Source organism: Ciona robusta, chromosome 10 (assembly GCF_009617815.1).
Source record: "Ciona robusta chromosome 10, ASM961781v2".
NCBI classification, from domain to species: Eukaryota; Metazoa; Chordata; class Ascidiacea; order Phlebobranchia; family Cionidae; genus Ciona; species Ciona robusta.
The window spans coordinates 3,900,787-3,913,417 of NC_143244.1; the positions used below are offsets into that span (position 1 = coordinate 3,900,787).

Consider the following 12,631-nt stretch of genomic DNA (forward strand, 5'->3'; position numbering starts at 1 on the left):
TGGTTAGCGCGCCTGTTTGTAACCAAGCGGTAATGGGTTCAAGGCTCGTCGCTGCTACCATTGATAGTGTATGTGTCCTTGGGCAAGACACTTAACGGCAATTGCTTTAAACCAGTGGTCACTAATGGGTTGTCCAAATTATCAGCCGTACATAAAAAATGAGGTGTATGAACACCTGTCTTATAACGACTGGCGTTTTCCAGCCGCGCAATGATAAAGTAAGATTTATTCATTCATTCATTCTTTTATTCAAAGGACACAAATGGCCACAATAAAAAAGCAGATGCATGCATCGAATCCAATATCATTTGGTTATGATAGTTGAAATGGTTTAGTAATATTGACCAAGTGATTACTAAAACAAGTATTCAATACACTTGCTTGATTATACATTACTTCATTAAAGCACGTTTATTAAATTAATTATTATAAAGTTGAAATCCGAAGATAAATATTCAACTCACTTTATTTCTCCGAGTTTTCTGAGCAATGTTCCTCGTCTTGAAAGATGACACGCTTTTTTTGCCACTTGCTCCTCCGGAAGGTGATGCAGATCATCTGTGAGCCTCTCAACTTCCGACCTCATCATTTCTTCTGGTTCCTCAATCTCTTCTAGGATAGATTAAAAAATTTTAATCAAAAATTAATTTTAAATGAAAGTACTATTTTTTGCTGCTTACATTAAAGAAATATTTTTTGTTTTACAGAACAGATTTTGACATAATGTCGTTACGCACACTTTTGTTTCTATTAGAAGTTTAACTTGAAAGTAATTAAACATAAATGGCTTGTTTGTCTGCTAGGTGTAGCGACTAGATTTTTTACTTCCAACTAAATCTAAATATTTTTTTACTGTAAGCATGATTTAACAACTGTTGTTTTGTGGCTATATCTCGTCATTTCATTTAAAATATTACTAAATCTTCACTACCGTAATCAAAGGGACAAATAAAGTTGTTATTATGATAGTACAGTCCTTGAAAACTACATGTTAATTGTTGTTCTGTTTAATGCTTTTGCAATATAAAAAAATTGCCTGGCGGACCATTTACAATTTTTAAACAAAGAATGCTATAGGAAAAATTCAAAAACCACATCAATGAAAAAGCTTTATTATCGATCACAATCATTGTTCTACATTGCTGACCCTCTAAAACTGCTGTACGGACCCCAGTTTGGGAACCGCTGACTTAGCCACAGTTAAAGATGACTGTAAAAGGATAAAGACTTCTAACACGTATGCATAATACCACTAACCAGAGGTGACAGTTATAGCTGGAGGGATGGTGTCGGGCACAGGAACATTTTTATGCTCTCTCTTCACCACATCTCCTCTTTCCTCCCTGCTCTCAATGACATCATCACTCTCATCCTCGGAGTAATAAGAGCTTTCTTCAGAAGATGTTGCAGGGAAGAGCTGAAGATGTGAAGAATTATAAAATTAACAAAAAAAAACGGAAAATAAAAACATTATTAAACTATATTCCTGCAACTAAAAAAAAACTTTATATTAAAACGTGAATGTAACTTGCTTTATCTTCGCGGGGCTGGAAATACAGTCGTTACAACACCGGTGATGTTTCATACACCTCCTGCCAGCTATAGGTTACCATGTATGTGACTTTGCAGGTGATAATTTTTGGGAAAAAAAAGTACTGCAGTCATATTAATAACATTTTAATTGGAATTTGTAATATTTACTAGGTTTCTACAATCGCAACACCATTCTTTTAAATTTTTGCATAGAACTGCAATCTATTTGTGTTATACCACTTTAGCAAAAAGGTAAAAATATTTAAAACAGTTCAAATATTTTTTCAAAATGTAAAAATATTTAAACTAACCTCGTCAAACCAGGTGTTCCATATATCACGCACCCACTCACGAACGTCTTCTATTGGTTCAGAATATTTTTGATACCTTCCAATGAACCAATCAAATTCCATGAATCGTGGAATGCTGAACATTTAAAAACACAATAAATTTACATTTAGAATCCATGATATTTAAATAATTTGTGTAAATTTTTTAATTTACACCAATAATTTACAAAACAACTATCAAAAACAGTTTTTTTCTTAAACTGTTTCCGATGACAACACACTGGGATCTTATTCGTCAATCATGGCATGCAGCAGAAACTACGTCAATTAAATGCAGAGCAAATCAAACCTCTGTGCAAAAACTCAAGGGTTTTTAAAACAAATATTTTGTGTTTTATAATTAGAACAACATAAAATGGAACGTGGTAATAGCTTCACCCAAAATATAAATTATGCGCGATAGAAAATGATGCCACAAATGCAAATTAGTTCCACTACAGTAGGACATTACCTCCTGGTTCTAGTCAATTTTCCCTTTGGAAGACAACCTGTTTTGGTTTTTCCTCTCCCAACCCTGGATATTGCTTGGAATACAGGATCAGTGATAAAGGAATCAACTGATCTTGAGCGGATCAAATGAAGAGGAATATACGAGGTGAGAGATTTACGAGCGCTGAGCACAAAGCGTTTGCTATGCTTTGATCGCTAGAAATGAAAACTTTATTTTAAAATTAATAATATAAAGGGGACTGCTAAAATTACACTCTATTAAAAATTTTTTTTTTAATTAACTTTTTAAGATCTGCAATAGTCACACAAGGGCAATGAAATGATGACTTTAGCATGTTGAGTGACTGTCACTGGTGGCCAAGTTGCAAAGAAAATAATTTAATGTTACAAGGGTCTTCAACCGATATTTGATAGGCCGTCATTAAAAATCATGTTGTCTTGAACTAAACTTTTTTTCTGCCATGGTCTGATGGTCACACATGGTCAATGAAATGATGACTTTAGCATGTTAAGTGACACTGGTGGCCAAATTGGAAATAATATGTAGTTTAATGTTACGAGGGTTTTTAATCATTATCTGATGGGATATTATTAAAACACATTATTCTAAATTAACTTTTTTTCTGCCATGGTTACACATGAGAAATGAAATGATAACTTAAACATATTAAGTGACTGTCACTGTTTGTTAATAAAATCGCACTTTAATTTAACTTTTTTTCTGCAATGGTCACACATGGGAAATGAAATGATAATTTTAACATTATAGGTGACTGTCATTGGTGGTCAACTTGCAGTTGAAGTTTTTTTATCCAAATATTATCAGAAGCAACCAATAATATCAAAAGAAAGGATAGAACTAAACATACTAAATAAAAAATTTGTTTGCCGATTTTGGGATTTTTGGCATAGTCCGTCAAGGACAGTTGCATAACACTGATATCTTTTCATGTACTTTTTACCCATTTACGAGTTACCATGTAGTTAGTTTTGTTAACTTTTAGCATTTCATGATAACATACCAGGTTACGTTTACTGTAGACGACATAATCTCTCCCAGCTTCTCTTGCTTGGGCAGCTAAACTTAACTGAGATGTTTTATCTGTTGCTGGTATTTCTTTACCACCACTTACAAGTGGTTGCTCTGTTTTTGCATGTGTTACCTGGAATAATAAAGGAAAAATTATTTGTTTAGGTCACTTTTTAGGCACAGTACCAGAATCTTGGCTTTGTTGTGTTTGTATGCCCGTACATTGACACTTTACTACCTGTATTAGTACTTGGCATTGTTTTGCTTTCAAAACAGTAAAATACTTCAATATTATGTATTTATGTGTACACGCTTTTATCCTTTGAGGCCATGACTAATTTTTGTGAACTTTTAAGTTTTACTATCTGGGACACAAATGTTTGAGGTAGGTGGGAACAATTTAACATATATTTTTCTTGGGAAACAGTTATGAAATCATAACATATGAATTAGATGTGACTTGTAAAGAAAACAACAACAAAACTTTTGTCTTACAATTGTAGCTTGTGAAATATTGACAGCTTCACGTGATCGATCGGATAGTTGGTGATCAGAATCATCTTTCATATGATCTTTTTTATGTTGCTCTAAAACAAGCTCCTTCTGTTTTTTCACTTCAGCCATTGCTGTGGTGTAACTTGTTCGTACCTAAAGTTATGTATAGTCGGGTGGGTAAAGATAGGAGACCTTTTCATTCTATTATATCGTTCCATTTGGGTAGTAAACAGAACATTCTTATAAATCGGTATCATCATGACTCTGTTGTTAATTGTTTAAAACACGATCAGGATATCTAGATATTATGTGCTAAAAGTGTCCCATCTTCCCCCACCCTACTATATATTATGATATAACGCGCTTAAGAGTATATCATATATTTATTATTACAGTAATTAGAAAATTTTGGATTAAATCCCAGAAACCCTTACTTTGTCATTAATCCTCACCAATATAAATTCATTGCCACACAGTATAAAAGAAAACAACACGTACTAATTTGTCTTTTTTTCAATATTCACATTATATAAGCGTTAAGAATGTTAGAACATGTTAATTGAAAAAAATTAGTTGCGGCCTTTATATTTCACCATTGTGCAGGCATGTCATTCTACCAAAATAAGCTATACCAAGTTATTTTACCATAGCAAAGTATATGAATATATTTATACATGATACACCAGTGTTAAATTCAACTAACCATTGATGGTAAATGTGCCCTGTCCTCTGTATGTATGGCTAGATTAGGTATAGATGAATTTTTCTTCAGTGGTTTCTCTTCTGTCTCTTGTGTTAAGTCCTGTAACCAAAAATATTTTTTCAGTCTTTTTTATAATTTTTATTATTTATGTATACGTCAAATAGAGACCATAGTCTATAAAGTTTTTTTTTTAATATTTAAGGGTAATTTTTAATATTAAAGTATAGGTCAAATAGAGACCATAAAGTTCTGACATGCTGAAAATAATGCATTACCCCAATTTATATTTATGCTGTATTCCTGTGGAACTAAACAACTAGCAAGTCATATTACAAACAAAATATGATTTATAGTTTAAAATGTTTGCCTCCTCCTGATCTAGATGATAAAATAAACGCAAGCAGTGAAAAATGCATGAACCTACTACCCCACGTAAGCAGTGAAATTTGTATGAACCTACTACGCTGGTTTCACTTTCCATGTTATAAATTATAAATCTTAGTTTCTCCGTAACAAAAAGGTAAATATACAATTAAAAAACTGTTACGGACACTCTTATATATGTTATGCTTACAGAAAGTGATTTATGTCTTTTAAATAAAGTCCGGATGTTGAATTCTGTCTTCTCTTCTTCCTCCAAGCTCATCACAGTCATCTGCTCCTCTGTTTTCGCCAACTTTATTAAAAATTAAAGTTAAAATTTGATTGAATACAGCTTTGTTAACTTTATTCCTATTGTTATTTTAATTTCAAAGGTTCTTAAAACAAAATTTAAAACAATTTAAGCAAATAAAAAATTGTTTCAAAAATGAGAATTCAGAACTGTTTAAACATATGCCCTTTTCAACATATAGCATTAACAATATTTGCCTGAAGCCATACATAACGCATTAACTAAAATTGGCTTGGTAATTTTGTAAAAAAAATGGTTTTGTCCAACAGCACAAAAGATTGTTTTTTTTTGTTAAACATACAGCAACCTTTCTTAGTGTTATTAATAACTTATATATAGTAGAATGGGAGAAGATGGGACACCTTTTTATTCTATTTACTTTTCGGACTTGGTAGTGAACAAAGAAAATTCAAGAAAATTGAAACCATATCCTCACGACTTCCATAGACTGTTGTATAATGTTTAAAACAGGATCAGGATATTTAGATATTATGTCTTAAAGGTGTCCCATCTTCCTCCACCTTACTATATGACTTAAACAGTCATATAACCTAAATAGTTTAACATTAAGCACACCTGACTATGGCTACCAACTTCAATAGTGGATATGGTTCCATGGTACTTAGGGAACACCAATGCCTTCACAGCAGAAGTAGAAAGAGCCATCTTTGGTGGAGCAGTTGTCCACAACATTCGCCATAAACCCCATTCTTTAGTATGGACACTGAGTAAAAGTATTTTTTACTTCATATTTTGGGCCAGCAAGTTTGCTATTTTAAATCTTTGAATAATGTTAACACAGATTTTTTCTATCTGTTTGTGACTTAGGGGAAAGGTTCTACTTTTGAAAGATTTTCAATTCACATTTTACAAAAACATTTTATAATTCAATTACACAATACATGTTAATAATTTGGAAATAAAATGACATATTCTATAATCCAACAGAGGCTAACAGTTTAACACTGCACTTAAATAATAACCATGTCCTAATTATTAACTATGAGACAGTAGAGTTCTTAAAACATATAACATAAAATAACATCATTTTATTTATCTCTTCGAATACACTAATGCAGATCAGGATAACTAATACAACAAAAAAGGGACTTAGCAACAAAATGACAGTTGTTATACTCACTGAATATAAAAAATGTTTGTGCAAATTGTAATATTAATATAAACTTACTTAGTTCCACACAAAGTGTAATCTTTCCTTTCCATTTCATGTTCCACCAATCTCTTCCAACCATCAATATCAAGTGGATCAAGCTTACTGGAATCCAAGTGGTTTGCTTCTATCTTCTTCTCGATGTTTTTATCCTTGGTTGAAAATTCAGGTGAACTTTCATAAGTAAATCTGTAAAAAAGTAAAATATATATCAGAATAGGTTAACGTAATCTTTTGTAAACAGATTGGTAAGTATTACAAGTAGGACATCGTTAATCACAAAAATATAACATATATATATATATATATATACATAAAGTATTATAGGTCAAAAAAATAAAACTAGTTATATTTTTAGTATCACATGCTTTATTTCTTAAAATAATCCAGGAAAATTATTTTTTATAAAAAAAATATTTTTATGCGTATTTGTTTGAACTCAATTTCAAAGGGTTTAAAAAGTTGTAACTGTTTGTGACCATGTTGATCCAATATAGAGCAAACAAACAACCACAAACTTACTGGGGCCTTCTGGTGTCTTTCTGCACTTGTTGGGCCAATATGCTCGAGTCACCCTGATTTGTGAAATTCCCAGCGTGGGTCACCTTTGATAGCGCATACTCCCTAGGGGTGACTGAAATTTCATCGATGGCCGGGAGAAGACAAAGTCGATGAATACGCCCTCCAGTGGGGAAGAAGGGTATTGGTTTTTCCGAGGAAGATTCGCTTCCAATACCTACATGTTGAGGAAATTGTTATTTAAAAATAAGATAGTCATACATTGACACATTTTTCTTAATTATATAAATTTAATAACAGTTCAAGGGTCACATTGGTTAATTGGATGTTAGTAATCATTAAAATCAGATAAAGAAAATTTTTACTTTTTTTTACTATACTAGTATAATATAAGAACAAACAGTACAATTCCACAAGTGGACATACATAAACAGTAATATATCACTTAGAAAATTGCTTCCTAAATGCTACATATACCATGAGTTAGTGACTACCATCAAACAGTGTAATATTATCAAACCAAATCACCTTCATCAGCACTGGAGCTTGGTTTTGCAGGTTTTTCAATAAGAGGGGGAATTCCCCCTTGAATACTGATGATGTCATCATTTCTAACATCAAGGGTTTGGTGCAAATCTTGAACAGCTTGCTCGTAATCCAAAGCCTCTTCTGTGGATTTGAGAACAAAAATTTAAGAAATTGTGTTTGAGAAATTGAAAAAATTATTTTTAGGAATTTTTTTTATAAAAATTGAGTTTGAGAAAAAATATAAAACCAAGGGCTTGAGAAAAAGTATAACTTAAACAGTTATGAAAAAACAGCTAATATTACTAGTTACTACAGGTTGTCAGAAAATTCTATACATGGTAATTCCTATGCTACAAAAATCAAATACGCAACTTTAGGAAATTTTTTTTTTTTTGTAAAAATAAGTTAGGCTGTTAAGGAATATGCTCACATGTTTTATAAATATCAATTTTACTCATTTTTTTAAAATTCTTATCTCGTAATTTCATTCAATAAACCTAATCTTTAAAAAAACATTAAACAGGTAAACAATTTCATAATTTAACAGAATTATAAAATTTACCACTTAATGAAAACAAATTTCCTGACATTAATTTTTTTTTTTAATTTTTGTTAGGTAAACTGAGAACAAAGTAGTTGCCCTGTTGCAGTTATTGTTGAACAATAAATAAGATCATATTACCTTCATCCTGCATCATGGCAGCAGGAGAAGATGTTGCACTGAACTGGGAGCTTCCTCCTCTAAGAGCATGGGAGGACTTCCTCATCAGGATGGAAGAACAATCAGGGATTCCTGGATATTTTAGATTTAAAGTGAAGTTTATAGGTTGAATGTAACTTGCTTTATCCTCGCATTGCTAGAAAACAACAGTTGTTATAACACAGGTGTTCTGTTTCATACACCTCTAGCCAGCTTCATGTTACCATGTATGTTCGTTTGTGGGTGATTATTTTAGGGGACTGTTTTCGAGTGACTAGCTTTGAACCCATTACCTCTGGGTTAAAGACAGGTGCGCTAACCAACTGTGCTACACCGCTGGAAAGTTGACATTACTACAGCTACTTGCTTTAAAATATTATTAATTTACTAAATCATGCTGATGCATATTTCATCTGGTTTTACCTATACACCAGATAAGTAGCCATAGAACACATTACTAGCAGATTAATGCAAAACACCCCAGCAACTAGAATAATATAGTTTTCTAAGAAATTCTAAACAAAATATTACAACTAATATTTTGCTTGTAAAATTTTGAATGCCATTGGGTTGTTCATGTCATCAGTGTTTAACAAAGTTTTTTCTGTTGTAGGTAAATATTCTTTAGAAATTTCTGTTATGTATAGTTCTGTTGTAATTCGGTTTACAACAAAAAAAGAGTTCCAACTCACCAGCAGTGGCAGAGATCTGACTAGCAAGTGTTGATACTGTGTCTGAGATATCAATTTCAATCGTCACTTCTTGGTTTTCATCTTCATCCTCAGCTTCAACATCTTCATCTTTCTTCTCAACTTCTTCTGCGTCACTTGTCTGTATCTCTTCCTCGAACAAGGAAAAGGAAGCTTGAGGCTCAACGGTGGGGGCCTGGGAAAAGATAAGCTTTGTTACTTGACACAATCGATAGTTGTTATAACACAGTTCACAGGTGTTCTGTTTCATACACCTCATGCCAGCTTACGAATTACCATGTATGTGACATTGTAAGTGATTTTTTGTAGATTTTTTATTTCTTTTTTGTGATTGATAATTTGGACAACCCATTAGTGACAACTGAGTTGGAGCAACTGCCGTTAAGTTTCTTATCGAAGGTTTTTAATTTGGTGATCCAGTAAATTCTCATTTTTTATCCAACTACAAGTTTATACTTACAGTAATAACATAGGGATCCATGTTATAACAACATAATATATAATAATAACTTTATTTATCTTTTACTACGGTAGCGAAGATTTAGAAATATTTTTTAAAAACGACAAGATATAGCGACCAAACAACAGTTGTTAAAACACGCTTTCAGTTAAACAAATATATACAAATAATTGGAAAAAATAAGTGTGGTCGCTACACCTAGCAGATAAACAAGCCATTTATTTATGTTTAATTATTATCAAGTTAAACTTCTAATAGAAACAAAAGTGTGTGTAAAGAGAAGACAAACCTCTTCTTCCATCCATTCCTTTGCATGTGACATGACCTGCTGTAATATTTCATCAATCTTGACATCGGACATGGATTTGTGGCTTCCACTTGCTTGTCTCGAAGATCGAAGTGTCTGAATCATGTCATCAATTGACCTATAATGAATCGTCACAATTACACTGGTTATAGTTTTTTTTCTATATGGGTTAGCTTCTGATGCCTAAACCTCAGTAGACCTTAGCTAATTTTAGCCTGTTACCATGAATCGCATTATGAAACAACTGGAATAAATAAAAAATAAACAACTTTTTTATGAACAAGGAGTAGTAAAAACACATTTTAAAGTTAAATATGGTCTGTTGGAATTTACTATTATATCATATACATAGCAGCAAATTACATAGAAGTAGGAATGTACGTAAATATATACACTAGAAATGATTTAGAATTAACAAGTTGGTCAGATGTTCATATTACACTGCAATCACAAATATAATCTAAGGAAAAAACATTTTACCGGAAAAGAGGTTTTGTATTATAAATATTGTAGCACCAAATTGCTCATTTAAACTTGTAAATTTATACAATAATAAACAAACGCAAACCTTACCTGACAGGAGTAGTAGTTGCTTCTGTGATCTCCACAGACACCACCGTGCCTTCATTGGTTGGAGAAGTTGCTGAAGTTGATGTATCCAGTTTCCCTTCACTGAGAACTAAAAAGTTGCAAAGTGGTTGGCGCGTATGTCTCTAACCAAGAGGTGATGGGTTTAAGGCTTGTCACTGCCACCATTGTGGGCAATGTCGTTGGTCAGGACATTTGCTCCTATCCAGTGGTCACTAATAGGTTGTCCAAGTACAAATTATCATCCAGACAAAAAAATAATTACCAACAGAGTAACATACATGTTAACTCATAAGCTGGCACGAGGTGTATGAAACAGAACACCGGTGTGATAGCGACTGTCGTTTTCCAGCAACGTGAGGGTAAAGCAAGTTACATTCACATTCAAAAGTCAATTGTTTCTATAGGGTTAGTAAGTCATAAAGGTAATGTAAAATAAGCAATTGTAATTAAAGTAACAATGTTTTTGTGGGTGTTGGGGTCAACTCTGGCCTAATATGCACTATATCATGTCACGGCTTGACATGATATAGCGTCTCACCCCTACAGAACAGAATATTGGTGCTTTTTATGAACAGAACCACATGATAGTAAAATAGCAAACAACATACTAACCTTCTTTGAAGCTGGATGACGAAAGTGTGTGTTTAAAGTTCGAACCTTTAGGACTGTTAGGTGGAGCATTAGGACGAGGCTTCTGTTTTACTTTAATTTTTGATCGAGGCATACTTGGTGGCTTTGCTCTCCTAACGAAAGGTGCTCGTGTGGTTGTACCCTCTGTGTTTATTATTGCGGGCATTTTCAATCTTTCTTGTTTATTGGTAGAATTAACAACACTGGGTTTGGCTTCAACTTTTTTTTCATATTCGTTTATGTGTCCCTTTACTTTGGCTGTACTAGGCAGGTCAAAGGTAGAACTTCCCACCATCATAACCTTAAGGTTTTCTATCTCTATGCTGCTTCTTGCTGGGCAAACTCCAGTCAAACCAACTTTTGGCTGCATGAGTGTATCATGTGAGACACCAGCATCGTTTTTTGCATAAGGTAGTTTGTTACTTTTTGGAACATTCGGCAAGACTGTGCTTTTATCAAGGGGGTTGTACTGTTGCCATTGCTGCAGATGGAGCTTTGACATTTTGTTGTGATTTTTTTGGCCACAGAGGTATTATTCCACATTACAGGCTAATAAAAGGTGTAGCGCAGCTATCAGAAACCATCCTACTAAAAATTTAGATGAGTTAAACTACAATGCATGAATTGCTGCACAAATTAATGATACTGTAATGGGGGGAAAATATACCATTACCCACTAAATTAAAGGTAATTCTTTAGCCAGTAACGAGTAAACATTTTGCTCTCAAAATGTTTCTTATATCTCACTGATCCCGGCTGTTGTTTAAATTTTTTGTAAAAAGTTATGCATTCGTGGTGAAAATTAACTTTAAAAAATTGCAAAAACTCATCACAAGTAATTTGCCTGACTTGTGTAATGGTATAATTCATTACTTCACCTTGTAACTTTGTTTTTATGCAACTTGTAATTTGATTTTTTGCCCTGTGACAATGAAACCCCTAAATGGCCTAATCTCTAATCTTTGTTTAATTCACGTGATTGACAGCTTATGTGAAAAATACAGTGACATTTAAAACCAAACATGCAAGATTAATGAGAAAGGTAAACAAATCTAATTGTATACCTTAAACAGCCTTTATCTTCCCATCACAAGCTACTGTTATAGTTTAAAGATTTTGTAGGGTACTAAACTATAAATTTGAAACAAAAATACTCTTAATTTAGCGTGCTAAATATAACGCACGTAAAAGAAAATTTCGACGCCAAACGTAGGCGTAGGAACCAACCACTGCCCCCTAATACCTAACCACCAGCCTAATCTGTATAACGTGTCGAAGAATTTTTACAAGTGCGTTTAAATTGTGCAGTATTTCACGTACTTTGGTACTTCTATTAAGCAACTAAAATTATCCCACATTTGGCTTACCTGTGTTTCTCCGGTAACCAACTTTGGGTTTACGCCACCTACCGACCGTTTAACGAAATATCGATTTTTACCCGTCGAATTGGAATCAAACGTACTAGTTTATTTGGCTTCCGCGATAAAGCAATATTTTTTTTCTCTGGAAAAAGTAAGAAACTCATTGACATCAGAGTCCGTATATAAACATGACTCTCATTGAGATCTATAGTTTTTAATTAGGAAATTATGTTGTGTCCTATTTATTTTCAAACAGTATATGAAATCTCTATAGTGTAGTTGCGTTTCTTTATTTTACTTTTCCCCTTCAATATTAAAAATTAAAATTTGTGTGTGTTTTTTTTTTTCAGATTTTTACAGCAAACCCACGTGGGGATTCCCCATTGACGCAAGTTAAAATTAAATGAATGATTGACGTAA

At 33.0% G+C, this 12,631-nt stretch overlaps 1 protein-coding gene across 1 annotated transcript in view; it reads right to left on the reverse strand.

Moving 5' to 3' along the window:
• LOC149729651 (uncharacterized) overlaps nucleotides 1-12,449 on the reverse strand; it is a 24,676-nt gene extending 12,227 nt beyond the window's left edge. Inside the window, exons 1-17 of the mRNA XM_089886063.1 lie at nucleotides 10,833-12,449; nucleotides 10,203-10,308; nucleotides 9,612-9,747; nucleotides 8,845-9,037; nucleotides 8,135-8,245; nucleotides 7,453-7,593; nucleotides 6,928-7,141; nucleotides 6,424-6,594; nucleotides 5,811-5,958; nucleotides 5,136-5,237; nucleotides 4,562-4,660; nucleotides 3,859-4,011; nucleotides 3,356-3,496; nucleotides 2,335-2,528; nucleotides 1,845-1,959; nucleotides 1,258-1,417; nucleotides 465-612 (exon numbers count right to left, since the gene is read on the reverse strand). Of these exons, the coding sequence (XP_089742189.1) occupies nucleotides 465-612; nucleotides 1,258-1,417; nucleotides 1,845-1,959; nucleotides 2,335-2,528; nucleotides 3,356-3,496; nucleotides 3,859-4,011; nucleotides 4,562-4,660; nucleotides 5,136-5,237; nucleotides 5,811-5,958; nucleotides 6,424-6,594; nucleotides 6,928-7,141; nucleotides 7,453-7,593; nucleotides 8,135-8,245; nucleotides 8,845-9,037; nucleotides 9,612-9,747; nucleotides 10,203-10,308; nucleotides 10,833-11,352 (2,852 nt within the window). The 5' untranslated portion in view covers nucleotides 11,353-12,449. The remainder of the gene's footprint in view (nucleotides 1-464; nucleotides 613-1,257; nucleotides 1,418-1,844; nucleotides 1,960-2,334; nucleotides 2,529-3,355; nucleotides 3,497-3,858; nucleotides 4,012-4,561; nucleotides 4,661-5,135; nucleotides 5,238-5,810; nucleotides 5,959-6,423; nucleotides 6,595-6,927; nucleotides 7,142-7,452; nucleotides 7,594-8,134; nucleotides 8,246-8,844; nucleotides 9,038-9,611; nucleotides 9,748-10,202; nucleotides 10,309-10,832) is intronic.
• Nucleotides 12,450-12,631: the final 182 nt, after the last annotated feature.